Source organism: Convolutriloba macropyga, chromosome 9, assembly GCF_964194025.1.
Source record: "Convolutriloba macropyga chromosome 9, txConMacr16.3, whole genome shotgun sequence".
Lineage (NCBI taxonomy): Eukaryota > Metazoa > Xenacoelomorpha > Acoela > Convolutidae > Convolutriloba > Convolutriloba macropyga.
The window spans coordinates 49,703,615-49,721,950 of record NC_134476.1 but is presented as its reverse complement, the minus strand read 5'-3'; the positions used below and the strand labels follow the sequence as shown (position 1 = coordinate 49,721,950).

Genomic DNA, 18,336 nt, shown 5'->3' with positions numbered 1-18,336 from the left:
GTAAAATAGCTTGACCTGCAATAAATATGAAGCACAAAAAAAAATTTGGATCGCTTTGCAAAATTATTTTTACACAATTTTGTCTCTAAAAAGCTACATGAAGAACAACTGTTGACTCTCTCAGCCACTGACTGACAAGCATTCTTTCACTTTCTCTATCACACACTCACCCACCCCCTCACTCTCTCTCATTCGATCACTTCGCTTCTATTGTATTTAGTAGTTTGAGCGTGCGGTGATACCTCTGCAATACTCAATGAAAATTATTGATCAACAAAACACAACGGACTAATTTTAGACGAACCGCTCTACAAAGACTTGCGATAGTTCGATTTTAACGTAGCCTGCCTCAGAAAGGTGGAGTTTGGTACAGTAGTTTTAATAAGGCGTTTCAAATTATTAAATTAAAGCTTAGATAGATTTCAAGTGAGTAAAATGAAACAATTTCAGCGCACTATTCATTTGACGCTTAAATTGTCACGAAATTGAAGGAATTAAACGTGACTCGAAGTCAAAACGGCCAAGCACAAATTATGCCTAAAATGAAAAAGGTTTACAATAATTGCTTCAAACTTCGTTCGGGCGCAATAAAAAAAGACGATCCCCGTCAATACTCTTCCAGACAGGGAACCAATTAAAAGGCAGGGAACCGATACAGTTCAATTTCTTTGAATACCAAAAACCACGAGTACCCCAATATAGCTAAGTTCAGTGTACAGCAATAAAAAGGAAAATGAAAGATGTTAACTATTTGATAGCAAAATCTCCTCAAACGTGAAACATTTATCAATATATTCGTGGTTCATGAAATCTCATTGTTCAACTTTCGACCTCACTAGACAGGAATAGTTTCAATTTCTTAATTTGAGTCTTCTTTCCAATTCAAGTTTTCACATATTCAAAGAGTGATCTCTTTTGGGTGCCAAAGGAGGAGTACTGACACTGGACGACCTTGCAGATCTCATACTGTCCAGTCTGACTCTGCTCTTCAGATTGGAGCTCTCTGGCACCGTGTTGAGTAGAGGAGAGTTCTTCGCATTACTCATGAGGAAACTCGAGTTAGAGTTCCAGGCCGTCATTGAGTTACGAGATCCAGTATTTGTTCTGGAGCCAACCTATCCTCGGATAAAGCGTTTCCCAAATGTTTTGATTACTTAAGCGAGTTAAATCAAGGTGATACTTGTTCATTTTTAGTACGAGTTAAGTAATATTATTCGCTATTGCAGCTAAATTAACTTGAATTGTATTTGATTATATTTTTTACACCGTTTGCATAAATACCAAAAAAAAAAAACAAAACGATTTGTTCCATCTATTAATTTTCCCCATCAATTATTGAATTTTAACGTGTGAAAAAAATCACGGACTGTTAGGTATCGTTTTCATGTTAATTGAATTGAATAGAAGCCGTTAATTTGTTGATAGGCGACCTATCCACTGCAGTATCTGAAAGCAACCTTTCGTGCTACTTCTGAGCAACGATTACTGGGTTTCCTTCGCTATTTCTCCCTGTCTCTTTTTTCCACAACCTATTTCAGTTTACATGAAAGACTAGAAGATCTTGTCATCGTTCAAGCAACACCTTTGCTTTCGCAAAACAAACACGGAAATCTCCCTCTGGTGTTCAATTTCAATAACTTAAGAGGAAACACTGTTTTCACGCTCCTGGGAGAGCCGATTCATTCGTTTCTGAATAGCCGCATCACCGTACAATGCAACAGTCGCTGAGTTCTTGGGTCTCAGTTGCACATCAGACACAAAAGGTGAGTTTACCTTAGCAGACCCCTAATATCAGTAAAAGAAGGATTTCGGCACAATTAAAGAGCAATTCTATTCCACTTTTAATTTTATTTAAATCCAAATTTTTGGTTAAAAAACTTAAACATAACCGACTAACGTCGGGCGAATTGCTCTCAAACGACCGGCGGGCGGTTGTCAGCACCTAGCCACTGTTTAGTGAGGTTAGCTTTCGCTTGATTGAAGAGGCGTGAGGCTAGGGTAATAGACGATATTATCACGCCACATAACAGCCGCTGAAGTCAAAAGAGTTAAGGAGAGAGAGAGAGAGAGAGAGAGAGAGTGCGAGGTAAAACGTGAGCGAGAAAGAGAAGGAAAGAAACGCCAACCAACACACACACAGAGAGAAAGAGAGAGAGCTAGAAACTTTTTCTATGAGATTCTAGCCTTGTTAGTAACTAAATCATATAAAAAAACTGAAAGTGCAAAATTCAGAAGAAAACTTTCCACATTTCGCAGTGACGAAAATGTTCAAAGAACATTTTTTGCCTCTGGATTTTTGTCATGTAACCCATCTGCAAGACTTAAAAAGCTTCGTTGGCCAGTATTAATCGTTAAACTCAAAAAAGGACTCAAAAACTGCAAATAAAATGACAAAAATTTCAAAAAAAAAATTGAAAAAATCATAAGTTTTATTAAAAAATCGATAAAATTTGTGATATTAAAAAGTTCAAAACTATTCTATCGCAATAAAAATTGTTCAGTAACTTATTAACAAAGCCTATACGAGGATTCTTGGGGCTGGAAGAACTTAGATAATGACAAATTTTGAAAAATTTGAAAAAAAAATTCAAGTTATATCCAACAATTGCTAAAAATCGTGATGTTCAAATGTTGAAAAACATTCTATTACCACTAGAAACTATGCAGCAACGTATTATCAAACCCTTGAGGAGGTTGTCTGAACCCTGAGGCTGAAAAATCTTGAATAATGAAAATAAATGTCAAAAAATTTCAAAAATATAGCAATTTTTGTCAAAAAAATGCTAAAATTCGTGATGTTTAAATCTTGAAAATGATTCCATTACTTCTTGAAACTACATAGTAACCTATTATTAAACCCCCGAGGAAGTTCCTTGGCTCTTGAGGCTGGATAAACCTAAAAAACGACAAAAACTTTCAAGAACATTGAAAAAATTTGCAAAATTTATCAAAAAAATGCAAAAAATTCGCAGTGTTGAAATGTTGAAGCCATTCTATTACCACTAGAAACTATTCAATAACCTATTATCAAATCCTAGAGTGGATTCCTTGACACCTAGGGCTGCTAGGGCTGAAAAAACTTAAAAAACTGACAAAAATTTTCAAAAACCTTGAAAAAAATTGTGAAAATTAGTATAAATTTGCGTTTTTAGCTAGCGGTTGTTCGTCAGTAGCTAGCCACGGGTGGGGGTAGGGTGCACGGGGGTGGCGACAGTCGGGTGGGGGGGCAACAAGGCGGTGGGGGGGCAATAGTGGGGGGGGGGGTCAGCAGTGGGGGGGGGGGTGGGGGGGGTCTTCAACCTCTAAGAACCACTGTTCACACCATAAGTATAAGACTCCAAAACTGTTCGAGCTGAAACAGAGCTAAAAGGCTCTAAGAGCTCTTAATGCCCGCTGGGCGCTACCTGTTTATCCCGTTTTTGAGGACGAAAAGTCAAAAGCGTCAGACGAAAAATTGGTCAAGCGAAAAATCGCATAAAAAAAAGACCGACAGGACTAATATAATTGCTACAAACTTCGTTTGAGAGCAATTAAAGACCAAATGTGGGAAAAAGCTCGATTGAGCGGAAATTATAAAAATGCATTTTTGGCATGTAGCCACATTACGAGCCATCACCCTTATCTTGATTGCGCTAATCTGGAATTTGACGACAAAGGACAAAGACATTGCATAATTAACAAACATAGCCGGCAGGTTACCGGAATAGCTGCAAAAGAAATAACTTGCATGCCATATAATTGAGATAGAAACAGATACAGATATAAGTTAACAAAGTTATCGACGCCGCTCAAAAAGCTATGCGAAAAACATTCAGTGATCAAATAAAAAACTGTTTAAAATTCTTTCCGCAGAATCTGTTTTACTATGGACATGTAATACACATAGGAGTCCCTGAGACCTTAGGCTAATTCAAATTAAACTTAAAGTTGTAAAGTGTAAAAGTCATTTTATTTAGAGAGGTAACTCAAGTATGATAAAAATATAATCATGCAAATGACCTTAAAACTTTTGCTAGAGTGTGTGAGAAATGACGTCACACAAGCAGATGCCGCTAGTTAGAGAAAGAAGTCATTCAGAAAATTTGATTTTTTCAGCTTTGCTGAGCGGACAAATGTAAAACGAAACAACGTCAGACTACGGAACAAAAAACATAGCTGGAAGAATTCAGAACCGACTCAAAGCCTCAGAATTTCACGAAAGCAGCACTTGAAACCAAAACCAATACCTCGTGACTTCAAACAGTTTTTTTAACAACAGATTTGATCCGAAAACTTTTTTTTAAAATGACACTGCTGTCATAACGAGAAAGGTTTGAGTATTGACACCATTGCAACAAATTAAAAGACAGACAATCACGACATCATTAAGTAGCAGTACACAAACGCCACAGACTTTGAAACCAGAGACAAATTTGCATAAAAAACCCGGATTAAAATCTTGATACCACAAAGTTTCATATTATGGATCATTTGACAACGTTGATAAACGGCCAAAATTCTAGGATGATCAAATACTGATACGCTAAAAAAACGGAAAGTGCTCAATATTGTCAAGAAATCATGCAACTAAGCTTAAAAACGAGAACACTACAATCAACTCTGCGCGCCGAAACAAATTTTGAAATCATGAGGCAGATAATAATCTTAGGAACTAAACCGAATTTTAAGGAAAAGGGTACTAAAATTGAGGAATCACGAAATTATTTTTTAAAACGAGTCAGCGTTTAACCAAAGAATTATATCCATAAAATGAGTTATAACTATTGCACAAAGAAAAACATAACCAGCAGATTGACAGAAAACAGCCGCCGTTGATTCCCATTAGCAAGATTGGGATTGAAAGAGAAAAAAACTAGAGAAAAAAATAATGATTTTGTACAATCAAGTGCGAACTACATTGATGTCATTTTGGAGCTGAACATACTCCTTTTTCGTAGCACAGGGACCTCACAGGGGCTAGTATCAATACCAATAAGCATTAGAAAAGGTAACTAAGACTTAAAAGAACCAATTTCGAGAAACGGGCATCTAAAAGTGGCGTTATGGGTTTATCCCGTTTCTATTTCTGATTTTATTTTTTTGATACTAATTCTGTTCATTTTGAATTGCTTTGCTGAGCATCTGCTTTATAAAAACACTATTAGCAGAACGAAGGAAAAGTGAATCTAGCCTAGAGAAATCGAAAAGATTTCACGCAAAATGTTGAACAAGCTGTGAACTAAGGTAAAGCGAAAAAAATTTATTCGACGAAGTAAAAACGAGAAGTAAAAACGAAAAGACGAGAAGTGGTTCTTAGGGGGTCTTCAACCTCTAAGAACCACTGTTCACACCATAAGTATAAGACTCCAAAACTGTTTGAGCTGAAACAGAGCTAAAAGGCTCTAAGAGCTCTTAATGCCCGCTGGGCGCTACCTGTTTATCCCGTTTTTGAGGACGAAAAGTCAAAAGCGTCAGACGAAAAATTGGTCAAGCGAAAAATCGCATAAAAAAAAGACCGACAGGACTAATATAATTGCTACAAACTTCGTTTGAGAGCAATTAAAGACCAAATGTGGGAAAAAGCTCGATTGAGCGGAAATTATAAAAATGCATTTTTGGCATGTAGCCACATTACGAGCCATCACCCTTATCTTGATTGCGCTAATCTGGAATTTGACGACAAAGGACAAAGACATTGCATAATTAACAAACATAGCCGGCAGGTTACCGGAATAGCTGCAAAAGAAATAACTTGCATGCCATATAATTGAGATAGAAACAGATACAGATATAAGTTAACAAAGTTATCGACGCCGCTCAAAAAGCTATGCGAAAAACATTCAGTGATCAAATAAAAAACTGTTTAAAATTCTTTCCGCAGAATCTGTTTTACTATGGACATGTAATACACATAGGAGTCCCTGAGACCTTAGGCTAATTCAAATTAAACTTAAAGTTGTAAAGTGTAAAAGTCATTTTATTTAGAGAGGTAACTCAAGTATGATAAAAATATAATCATGCAAATGACCTTAAAACTTTTGCTAGAGTGTGTGAGAAATGACGTCACACAAGCAGATGCCGCTAGTTAGAGAAAGAAGTCATTCAGAAAATTTGATTTTTTCAGCTTTGCTGAGCGGACAAATGTAAAACGAAACAACGTCAGACTACGGAACAAAAAACATAGCTGGAAGAATTCAGAACCGACTCAAAGCCTCAGAATTTCACGAAAGCAGCACTTGAAACCAAAACCAATACCTCGTGACTTCAAACAGTTTTTTTAACAACAGATTTGATCCGAAAACTTTTTTTTAAAATGACACTGCTGTCATAACGAGAAAGGTTTGAGTATTGACACCATTGCAACAAATTAAAAGACAGACAATCACGACATCATTAAGTAGCAGTACACAAACGCCACAGACTTTGAAACCAGAGACAAATTTGCATAAAAAACCCGGATTAAAATCTTGATACCGCAAAGTTTCATATTATGGATCATTTGACAACGTTGATAAACGGCCAAAATTCTAGGATGATCAAATACTGATACGCTAAAAAAACGGAAAGTGCTCAATATTGTCAAGAAATCATGCAACTAAGCTTAAAAACGAGAACACTACAATCAACTCTGCGCGCCGAAACAAATTTTGAAATCATGAGGCAGATAATAATCTTAGGAACTAAACCGAATTTTAAGGAAAAGGGTACTAAAATTGAGGAATCACGAAATTATTTTTTAAAACGAGTCAGCGTTTAACCAAAGAATTATATCCATAAAATGAGTTATAACTATTGCACAAAGAAAAACATAACCAGCAGATTGACAGAAAACAGCCGCCGTTGATTCCCATTAGCAAGATTGGGATTGAAAGAGAAAAAAACTAGAGAAAAAAATAATGATTTTGTACAATCAAGTGCGAACTACATTGATGTCAATTTGGAGCTGAACATACTCCTTTTTCGTAGCACAGGGACCTCACAGGGGCTAGTATCAATACCAATAAGCATTAGAAAAGGTAACTAAGACTTAAAAGAACCAATTTCGAGAAACGGGCATCTAAAAGTGGCGTTATGGGTTTATCCCGTTTCTATTTCTGATTTTATTTTTTTGATACTAATTCTGTTCATTTTGAATTGCTTTGCTGAGCATCTGCTTTATAAAAACACTATTAGCAGAACGAAGGAAAAGTGAATCTAGCCTAGAGAAATCGAAAAGATTTCACGCAAAATGTTGAACAAGCTGTGAACTAAGGTAAAGCGAAAAAAATTTATTCGACGAAGTAAAAATACATAGCAGGACAAGTCCTGAAAAACAATCCAAAAAATTGCATTCGTTTATGACCTGACAATCATTAACTCTGCTTTAATGGCAAATGAGAGATGTTAGTAATGAGGCTAAACAATAGAACAAAACCCGAACCATGAAAACAAGGAAGACTAAAAATTCTACTTTTATGTTTTGAAATGACAGGAGAAACATAAAAAAACTGCTAAAAACAACAAGTGCCAACTATGTTCTTCCATTTCTCATTAGCATCCTGACATTAAATGTCGATGAGTCCTCTCACTAAAAATATTAATAAATAAGACAAAAATAATCAAAAATCAAAATAAAATTCGACCAAACTTTTTGAAAACGCTTAATATAAAAATCACAGAAAGCAACAGCCACTGGAGGATACAATTACACCAATAAATTGAGTACTCAACAACCACCAATAATCACCTTTCTAGCGACCTGTCATCAATGAGATTAAGCAACAAGACAGCAATAAGTACAAAAAATATTTGCAGACCTCAAAAAATAAATTCAAACTTTTTAAAAACGAGGGTCAAAGTCATGAAAAGCACTAGCTATTAACTCGAGTTAATTAGGTTCTTTTATGCCTCATTAGAAACCAATCAGACATTTCAATGATGATACTAAGTGATAAGACAGATAAATTTTAAAAAAGGGGGAATTGCTTCGTCAGTCGCTAGCCACGGTTTAGTGAGGTTAGCTTTCAATTGAAGGGGCGTGCGGTGAGCGCGGCTGGCGTGCAAAAGTGGCTTGGTGGACTGATGTGGGGGCGTTGGGGTGTGTGATCAATTTCTAAGAGCCACCCTTTACACCATAAGTCTCAAACAGTTTCTGTTAACCGCATACTTGAAGACTAGTAGGCTGAACGGCTCTAAGAGAACTTAATGCAAACTGGGCGCTACCTCTTTATCCTGTTTCAGAAGAAAAAAAGTCAAATGGGTCAGATGAAAAATCCGTCAAGCAAAAAACTGCATAAAAGACAAACAGTATTAATATATTTGCTACAAATTGCTTTTGAGAGCAATTAACTATGATTTCCTAAAGAGTGCCTGTTAGATCATTTAACATAAAAAACAATTATACTATAACTTATTGTTAATGAGCATCGCAGGTGATGAAACTACGCCACATAACAGCAATTGACGTGCGCCATCAACAAAAAGAGACACACAGAGAGAGATAAAGTGAGAGAGAGATAAAATGTGAGCGAGAAAGAGAAGGAGAGCAACCCTAACCGACACAGAAAGAGATAGGAACATTTTCCACGATGGAATTCGACTCAGCAACTTCTAGTTTTCTAGCATTTGCAGTAAAAAACTTTCTAAATTCGAAGCAAAAAAAGTTCGCAACCATTTTTTGTCTTGAAAGTTCTGACAGGTAACACATCTCTAAGACTTGAAAAGTTTTGTTTGCCAGTAATGGACGTTCAACTCACGACAAAAAATAGAAAAATTTTGCAAACAATTGCAAATTTTTAAAAAATCTTGCTAAAATTCAAGATAATAATATCTTAAGCACCATTTCATTGTCTCAAGAGACTATCCAGTATGCCTGTTTCAAGCATGAATAGTTTCACAGGCTCATTAAGATACATACACTTGGAACACGATAAAAATTTTAAATTTTACCCAAAATTACCGTAACTGGAGTTATAAAATGTATTGATCAACATTCCATTAACTCAAACTATGCAGCAGCTTATTATCAAACATTGGAGGAGGTCCCAAGTCCCCTGGTGCCGGAAAAAAATCAAAAACATAAATAAGCAAACATTTTTCTAAAAAACTGATGTTACAAAAAACTTAAATTCGTGATATTAAAATCTAAAAACAATCCATTACATCTATCAGCTATGCAGTAACATATCAACAAACCCTAGGAGACTTTTCGTGGCTCGTGGAGACTGGACAAACCTAAATGATGACAAAAACTATAAGAAAACTTGAAAAAATTGCTAAAAGTTGTGACTTTAAAAAGTTAAAAACTAATCCATGGCCAAAAAATTTTAGTAACTTGCTCTCAAACCCTTAAGGAGGTTCTCCGTCACCTGAAGCGGAGAAAATGTAAATAATGGCAAAAAAATAATGTAAATGGCAAAAAACTGAAAAAAATGAAAGTTTTCTCAAAAAAATGCTAAATTCGTGATGCTAAACTTTTGCAAGTTTCATTTAAAAGATTGCTAAAACTTATATTAAAAAAATTACAATTTATCCATGACCAACAGAAAGTTTCCATTAACTTATTATCAAAGCCCAACGGAGGCTTTCTGACCCTTGAGGCTCAAAAAAACCTCAATAATGACTAAATGTCAAAAATTTTAAAATGGCAAAAATTGTCGAAATTCTAAACTTCGTTTGTTAAAATCTTGCAAGATATTCCATTACATCTAGGAATTAAACAGTAACCCTAGAGGAGGTTCCTTGGCTCTTGAAGCTGAAAAGCCTAAAAATCGATAAAAAATTTTGAAAAATTAAAAGCAAGATTTTTTAAAAAACTGCTAAAATTTGTGACTTTAAAAAGTTGAAACTATTCAATGACTAATAAAAATTTGTCAGTAACTTATTATCAAACCCCTTATGATGTTTTCTGGCCCCTGGGTCTGTGCAGACCTGAATACGGAAAAAGTATTTGTAAAATTTGAAAATAAAATGCGCGTTTTGTTTAAAAAATGCCAAAACACGTAATGTTAAAATGTTGAAACCATTCCATTACCATTAGAAATTATGCAGTAACCAGAATTATAACCTAGAGGAGGTTCCTTGGCAGCTAGGGCTAAAAAATCAACAAATAATAATTTTAAAAATCTTGAAAAAAAAAGGAAAAAGTACAAACTTGCGTGTTTTTAGCTAGCTGTTGTTTGTCAGTAGCTAGAAAAGTGGGGGTCAAAAGTGAAGGTGTCTTCAACCTCTAAGAACTGCCCTTCACAACATAAGTATAAGTCTCCGATATAGTTTGAGCTGGAACAGCTGAAAAGCTCTAAGAGCACTTAATGCCCGCTGAGCGCTACCAATTTATCCCGTTTTCGAGGACGAAAAGTCAAAAGCGTCAGACCAAAAATCGGTCAAGCAAAAGATCGCAATAAAAAAGACCGACAGGACTAGAATAATTGCTACAAACTTCGTTTGAGAGCAACTAAAAAAGGTAACTAAGAACAAAGTTTAGGTAACGGGCATCTAAAAGTGGGCTTTATGTGTTTATCCCATTTCCATTTCTGATTTTGTTTTTTGATACTGATTCTGTTCATTTTGAATTGATTGGCTGAGCAACTGCTGTCTAAAAACACTTTTAGCAGAATGAGATGAGTGAAACTAGCCTAGAGAAGTCAAAAAGATTTCACGCAAATTTTCACGTTGAACAAGCAGTGAACTAAGGTAAAGCGAAAAAATTTTATTCGACGAAATAAAAAAACATGGCAAGACAAGTCCTGACGTACTGTTCAAAGAGTTTTCATTGACTGAACAAAAAACTAGACCTAGAACGGACTATGAGAGTATTTGGAAAACCATTTCTAAAAAGAACAGATCAAAAAACTTACAAACAAATACATACCCGGCAGATTGCCGGAAAATGGCCGACGTTGATTCCCATAACTCTATTGGGATTGAAAGAAAAAAGTATCAACAAAAATTGATTTTTGTATAAAAACATTCTTAAGTGCGATTTATTTTGATGTCATTTCGTAATCGAACATACTCCTGTCTCTCAGTGAGAGGCTACAGGGTCTAGTATCAATACCAATAAGCATTATAGATAGTAACAAAAACTTATGAGAACAAAATTCAAGTATCGGGCATCTATAACTGGGCTTTATGGGTTTATCCCATTTCTATTTCTGACTTTGATTCTTTTACACTGACTCTCATCCTTTTGAACTGCTTTGCTGAGCAGCTGCTGTTTAAAAAGACTTTGAGCAGAATGACAGAAGAGAGAAACTAGCCTAGAGAAGTTAAAAAGATTTCACGCAAAATGTCGAAAAAGCGGCAAAATGGGTAAAGCGAAAAAAGTTCGACGAAGTAAAAAACATAGGACAAGTCCTGACGTACAATTCAAAGAAGTTCCATTGACTAAACAGAAAAACAGAAAGTTCCATAGACTAAACAGAAAAAACAGAAAATCAATGTCCAAACGCCGCATGTGAACAAAAAACAACTAGCGAGAAATGAAACTTTAATTCAAACAAAAAAACTTTGCCTAAAATGAGCTGTGAATGGATTGGGAAAACCATTTCGAAAAAAAAAATCGATCAAAAAATTGAAAAAACAGTAAAAATCAGAGTGAAATTGCCGCATGTGAACAAAAAACATCTACCAAGAAATCGAATTTTTGTTCAAACACAGTTTTCTCACTCTACTTTAAAATTAGAGCGAAAAAAAATTCACGCCGCAAAACCACTCGCTTTTTCGCTCCATTTCCTGTTTCGGCGTGACCAAAATCACTACTCCAATTTGACTTCAAAAATCATGAAAATATGTGGACAGATCTTTAAAAAAAAGACAGCGCCCCAATACAATTCAAATTCCTTGAATTGTAAAAATTAGGAGCGCTATAATAGCCGGCTGAGAAGATGAGGGCGACTATTAACAAAATAATCAATGTCAAAATGCTGCATGTGAACAAAAAACTATCGAAAAATGAACATTTGTTTCAAACAAAAAACTAGGCCTAGAATGAACTATGAATGGATTGGGTAAAACCATTTAGAAAAAAATCCGATCCAAAAAATCGAAAAAACAGTAAAAATCAAAGTGAAAGTGCCGCATGTGAGCAGAAAAAACCACTAGCAAGAGAGCGAATTTTTGTTCAAACACCGTTTCCTCACTCTACTTTAAAATTAGAGCAATAAATATTAACGCCGCAAAGCCACGCACTTTTTCGCTCCACTTCCTGTTTCGGCGTGACCAAAATCACTACTGCAATTTGGCTTCAAAAATCATGAAAACGGGGAATAAAACAGAGACAGAAATCGTTTGATAGCTAAACGAGGCCCCAAAATTCTTTGCAGAAAGTAATAGTCAAACAAAATTTTTAAAGCTCGTGAGATTGTAAGCGAAATCTCAGAGCTGCAATAAAATGAAATGATTTGCAAACAACAATTGAAAGAAAAACATCTATAAAACAGGCTAAAATTATTTAACGATTTAAAAAACTGTTAAAACCAGAGCAAAAAAGACTAAAAATTATAGTCCTCAGGAGAATGCTGGAATGACACATGCCAGAATGTGGAAATTATGGACATAGTAAAAAAAACAAAATAGAAAAATTCTCTATTTTTTATACTCTGTTTCGATACCTCCACTCCGCTTACAGCTTCATAGCTATAGTAAGTTTGATCGTTTCTTTGTGGCTTTATCCCACACTGTAACGAATGCATAATTTAGAGCGTAATTTTTTTGCTCTTAATTGACGAAATCCTGCTGTAATTGCATTACATTGACCTCATGGACATTAAAGACGACATTTTCATCGTCATCATCATCATTTCCGATGTCGTATGGATTGTGTAGACTGAGTCTCAACTCCTCCCTGACTCTCTGCTGAGCAATACGTGTTGCACTGTCTTCGTAGAGAAAGTTGGCAGCTTCAATTTTCATGGCCGGAATGAACTCAAACTCATCCGAAGCCAAGGTCGTAGTTTGTTTCTATTTCGGGAGATGACAGGAATGCAATGGTTTTTAGAAAGTGAGTTTTGTTGGGCAATCCTAGTTTCATTACGGACGTGTCCGCTAAACTGCCTGTTTAATTGCAAGACAAAGTATGAACTACATAGAATAGGGATCCCAGAATGGTCAGCATTTTGATAGATTTTTCTAGTTTTCTTAGTTGACGCCTCTTCATAATTCTAATCAAGTTCACTTATAAAACTGTTACACTCGTACACTGATTTTTACAAAAAATCAGTTTCAAGTTTATATAGAATGTGAGCTTTAATGGGTGGTTGAAACCAATGCCTTCCTTCATAGTAGCGGACACTTTGCGCAGCGGTTCTTTGTTCGAGAGGGAATTGTTCGTTGAGACAAATTCGTGGAATGTAGCAGGCCTACCGACAATGCTGCAACTTCCCACTTCTCTGGGCGGATTGTGTTGTCTCAACTCATCCGGAGTGCGCAATAATCCCACAGCAGAGCATCTATCACCAGTGTTTGATTTCACACTGAATTCAGTTTTCACAATTCTGTTTTCTTTATGTCAAAGCCCACTATCAAATTTCAGAACTGCGCCTATCCATTTTATTTTCCGTCATTAATTTGCGACTCTTTCAATTTCTTATGCTGCATGTAGAATTTTCCAGACGATTATTATCTGCAATTAATACAGCCGTCTCTTATTAAGCAGCTTAAACTTTACTCTAAAATTATGTCCTAATTAATCTGTATACTATTTCTAAGCAGTTTAAAATGACAATCTTAAAAGAAAACATTTGCCTATTCCTCCTCAACGAAACTGCGAATCGATCTGAGATTCTTCTAGAAAGTTCAGGACGTTTGAATGATCGCAGAAATTTTCTTCGTCGCACAGCTTCCATTTTAACCGAACATCTCCCGAGGAAAAAAGCAAAAATTGCCAAGATAAAGGCTATTCCTATGATAGTTATGACCAATACAAACACGCTTTGAGGATGAGCTCCATACACGACAGAGCAAGGACACAAGTCAATATTATCACACGAAGAATTGTTGGTTATTATCGGTTCCATTTCTGATGCTAATAAACTGGAGAGCTTTGGTTGAATTAAATCCAATTTTCTTCACAATAATAATTTCGATTGATGTAGTCAAACAAATTTAACAGAAGCTTTAGTGAAAGAACTAGTAAAATAAGAACCCGCAAATTTCTGCACAATCTATAGATTAAAATCGGCTATTAGAAATATTTTACTGATTTTTCATTTGCCAAGAAAATCAAGCAAACATCATCAACGAAGAATGAAACATGTGATTATGATGATGCAGTCAACTGATTATAGAAATTAGTTATGAGATATCAAAGAAGTTGATGGTAGTTAACTCGTACGAAGTCAGAAAAGGACAACAAAGCGGGTCTCAAAGACAAAGACTTAAGGTCACAAAAGTGGGTAAATGAGCCATCAAAATATCTGTGAACTAATCACTGCCATATCTCATTTATAGCCCATTACTCACCCAATGTTAAAGTTATACAAAACGCCAGTAGAATTAAGCAATACCAATTTGTCACATTTTTGAAAAGAAATCCCGTAGGTTCAGAAGTCAGAAGATGAACTGAAGACCTGTACAATAATGGGCCAGACAAATAGCAGCACATCAGGATCAATTATTCATCATAATTCAGAGGATTGGCTCACTAATCACATCATGTTTAATAAAAAAAATTGCAAGACGGAAAACAGCTACGATCTTTATGAGATCAAATGTACAAATCAACAGTTCTTTCCACCAATACATCGATTAACCCCAACCAAGTGCCAGCATTAATAGTTAGTTGCCTCATGAAAAACGACGAAGAGCTTAAACGAATACAAATATTTCACGTTAAGCTTACCAGGTGTAAACCCTGAAGCAACAAATCAACTGAAACCCATATAAAGGCATCTGTAAATGACAAGCGCAATTTTCCTGCCACCTTGTCGACTATGAAGATCATTTTATGATGTTAGATGCACACTTTTATAGATTAAAGCAGAATTGTTCATAGTTTGTAGACTCACTTGGGTTGGCGTTGAACTCGTTCAGTATGCTCTTGTGGTCATTCAAATGGGCTAGGGATCTCTTCAGCTCTTCCAATTTGGCCTCAGACAGTCTGTCATTCAGGGACTCAGACACTATACATTGCACTATCTGCAGAGACTGATCCAGACAATCCTGAACACAAAAACGCCATTTGAATAAAAAGCGGGAACATTGACAAGTTTGAGTATGGGACTCTGGGATAAGATGAATTAAAGCATGTCAGATTTTAATTTAAGTCCAACTCTTTACTGTGGGCCCGTACTCGCGTACAGTTTTCCCGTACTCGCGGACCATGATGAACCACTTGTAAGAAAATTAATCTCTCACACTGTGATCTCTCACAATTAAATATTGCAATGCATATAAATCAAAGAATTCAAAACATTTGAAAAAAAGCAGTTTGCCGCAACAAGTAGATTTAATGAGATATACACTTAAATTTTCCGCAAAAAGATGTCACGCCAATAAATTACTGTGAATCGAGGTTCAAGTGACTTGTCCTTGTAAGAGCATGACATATAGCCGGCAGAATGCCGAAACATTTGCAAAATACGTCATAAAATAGCGCTTCAAAAAGCTGAAATTTAAAAAAAACTACAAATGGTTATTTTACTTTGATCGCCATTATGATTTTATTATGAACATTATTGTTACAGCAAGCAAGGAAATGGGGGTTAGGCACTTTAAATTAGCCCTACTTTTTTTAGCCAATTTTTGCCGACACATACTGTTTGCGTCGAGATACAGAAGTGTATCATCAAAAAACTCCTGGAAATTGGAATCGATTGTTGTAATGTGACTTTGTGGCTTATTATATTAATGCTATAAAATTGTTGAAGTAATGTTCCACGCTGATTCAATTAACTACTATATGGTATATCTTTTGTATCATAAGTTATTCTTTTCAAGATTCTTGTCAAACTGGACCAGAGCTGTTAGAAATTTATATCGGAGTAGAGCCGACATCCCAATAAGATTGCTAGTTAAACGATTTCAATCTAAGATTGAATTTCCTGATTACTGCTCTTTAGTTTGACAAATTTGGTTGTGTTCTTCAGAATACTTTTTAAGACCCGGGGCAGTATTTACATTTGAGTAGCCATAAAACAAATACATTCCGATTAACTTAAGATAAAACATAGCTATCAGATTGCCAGAAAATAGCCGCCATACATTCGTAGCTCCGCAGTCTCAAAACAACGAGCGACCAAAAAAATATATTTTTATTAAAGGTTGAGTTGTTACATTTTGAAAAAAAATCTGTAGAATTTATTGCTGCTTCTACTAGCTGCTCTTAAATAACCTTCAATTAGGGTGGCAAACACTCACTTGACAAACTGATTTCAGGGTGAGAAAACATTTTTGAGATTGAGGTAAGTCAAGTGTGACCAATAACTTAATCACGCAAGAGAACAAAAAGTTCTCGCTCTACTAAGAGTGAAAAATGACGTCACACGACGCATTACAGTTGACATTGAATGAACAGGCGAACAAAAAGCAAACTTGAAGTGATTGAGCCGCCATATGGTCATAACAAAACCCTTGACGAAATAACAAAAAACCAAGAGAAGGCCAATGATATGTCCACTCTTTTTTCTCCGGTCTCTTTTCCTTCACTGTTCTTATCTGTGAAAAAAACATTCAGAAAACCATTACTAGAAAAAACAGCCGGCAGCTTGCCAAAAATAGCCGCGATAGCTTCGTAGATCTGCAGTCTCAATAAGAAAGTAAGAAAGACCAAAAAAATATCATTAAGGGCTGAGATGTCAAGTTGTGACGAAGAATCTGTAACTTATTGCTGCATCTATTAGCTGATGTTAAATGAACTTCAATTAGAGTGATATACACTCACTTGACCTTATCCCTTTGAATTAAAGTAAAGAAAAGTCAATTTCGAGTGAGGAAGTCAATTTTAAGAGTGAGGAAATCATTTTTCAGAGTGAGGTAAGTCACGTGTGACCAAAAACTTAATCAGTCGAAAGAACAAAAAACTCACTCCAATAAGAGTGAAAATGACGTCACACAGGCACTTCAGTTGAAATTGCAAGAACGAATGAACAAAAAGCAGATTTGAAAAGGTTGTGCTGTCATATGGTCTTAACAAAAACCTTGACGAAATAACAAAAAACCAAGAGAAGGGCAATGATAGCATTAGCTATCACTTTGCGGCTATTAATAAAACTTCAGGCTTAGAGACTAGTAAGTCGTAAGGCCACAAGCGAACTGCTCAGCCATATCATGCCCTCTGAGCGTTTATCTTGTTTATCGTGTTTTTCAGGACGAAAAATCAATTGCGCCCCACGAAAAATCGCTCAAGCGAAAAATCGCATAAGAAAGAACACAGAACTAACATAAATGTTACAAACTTCGTTTGAGAGCAATTAAACCGGCATATTGCTTGACAATAGCCACCATTGATTCCCATAACACCGATTGGGATTGAAGGAACTCAAAAACAAAGATAACAACTGATTGTTGTTCAAACACATTTTAAAAGTGCGAAATAATTCGATTGGATTTCGTAGTTATGCATAATACTGTTTCGCAATGAGAGGATGTAGGGGCTAGCAGACTTCAGTCCATTTTCGATACTGTTTCTGTTCACTTAAGATTGCTTTGCTGAGCAACTGTTGTTTAAAAGCACTCTGAGCAGAATGAGCGAAGAATGAAACTAAACTAGAAAAGTCATAAAATTTCACGCAAAATGTTCAGCAAGCTGTGAACTATATCTTAAAGTAAACATTTGTTTACTTGAAGATATAGATGAAGCTTAAAGCTTGTATAATTTAAGCTCAAAGTAAACACTGCAAAAAGACCAACCTCCAGTCTTTTGGACGCAGTAGTCAGATGTCCCAAGCACTCTTTCAAGTCATCATTGTCTTCTACCTGCTTCTTCAGGTCCAATTTCAGGTTCTCAATCAAATTGGTATCCCTAGAGAACTGGGTCTGGATCCGCGCTATGAGTGACTGGTGATCGTTTGAAGACAGCAGTCCAGAATTCAGGCTCAGGCGCATCAGTTCACGCATGGCGTCCTTGCCATCGTCTGAAATGCAAGCAATTTACCAAATACTCAGTATGTCTCTGCCTTTGTAGATAAAATAGACAGACTTTAAGTCTATATAACTGAAATTAGAGTGACAAAGCATCTTTAGACCGTAAATTCCATTAGATTCCTCAGAGCTCAAGTAAAATCTGCACACATGAATACATTTGGTGTTAAATAGCATCGCAAACTATAGACGACCAAACCTCCAATGTAAACAACTCAAACGCAGGGAAGACCCTAGATGGTTATTACAAACTAAAAAAAGCTGAAGTAATGAAAAATATTGAAACTTTGATCTGCAATG

General features: G+C 35.8%; 2 protein-coding genes across 9 annotated transcripts in view; both read right to left on the bottom strand.

The window, feature by feature from the left end:
- LOC142345819 (uncharacterized) overlaps positions 1-18,336 on the bottom strand; it is a 127,187-nt gene that overhangs the window by 61,783 nt on the left and 47,068 nt on the right. For all 6 annotated transcript variants that reach the window (XM_075398214.1, XM_075398212.1, XM_075398213.1 and 3 more), the window contains 2 exons: positions 17,806-18,029; positions 14,964-15,117 (listed from right to left, as the gene is read on the bottom strand). In XM_075398214.1, coding sequence (XP_075254329.1) covers positions 14,964-15,117; positions 17,806-18,029 — 378 coding nt within the window. The remainder of the gene's footprint in view (positions 1-14,963; positions 15,118-17,805; positions 18,030-18,336) is intronic.
- LOC142345820 (uncharacterized) lies at positions 723-14,620 on the bottom strand. 3 transcript variants are annotated; one of them, XM_075398218.1, is made up of 5 exons: positions 13,702-14,620; positions 13,234-13,430; positions 12,709-12,920; positions 1,668-1,785; positions 723-1,117 (listed from the first exon to the last, which is right to left on the bottom strand). In XM_075398218.1, exons 1-5 carry the CDS (start codon positions 13,971-13,973, stop codon positions 891-893), a joined length of 1,026 nt encoding a protein of 341 aa, XP_075254333.1. In that variant the 5' UTR covers positions 13,974-14,620; the 3' UTR covers positions 723-890. The 3 variants fall into 3 exon arrangements, with proteins under 3 accessions (XP_075254333.1, XP_075254334.1, XP_075254335.1); XM_075398219.1 differs by having other exon boundaries at positions 12,715-12,920; XM_075398220.1 differs by having other exon boundaries at positions 1,668-1,773; positions 12,715-12,920.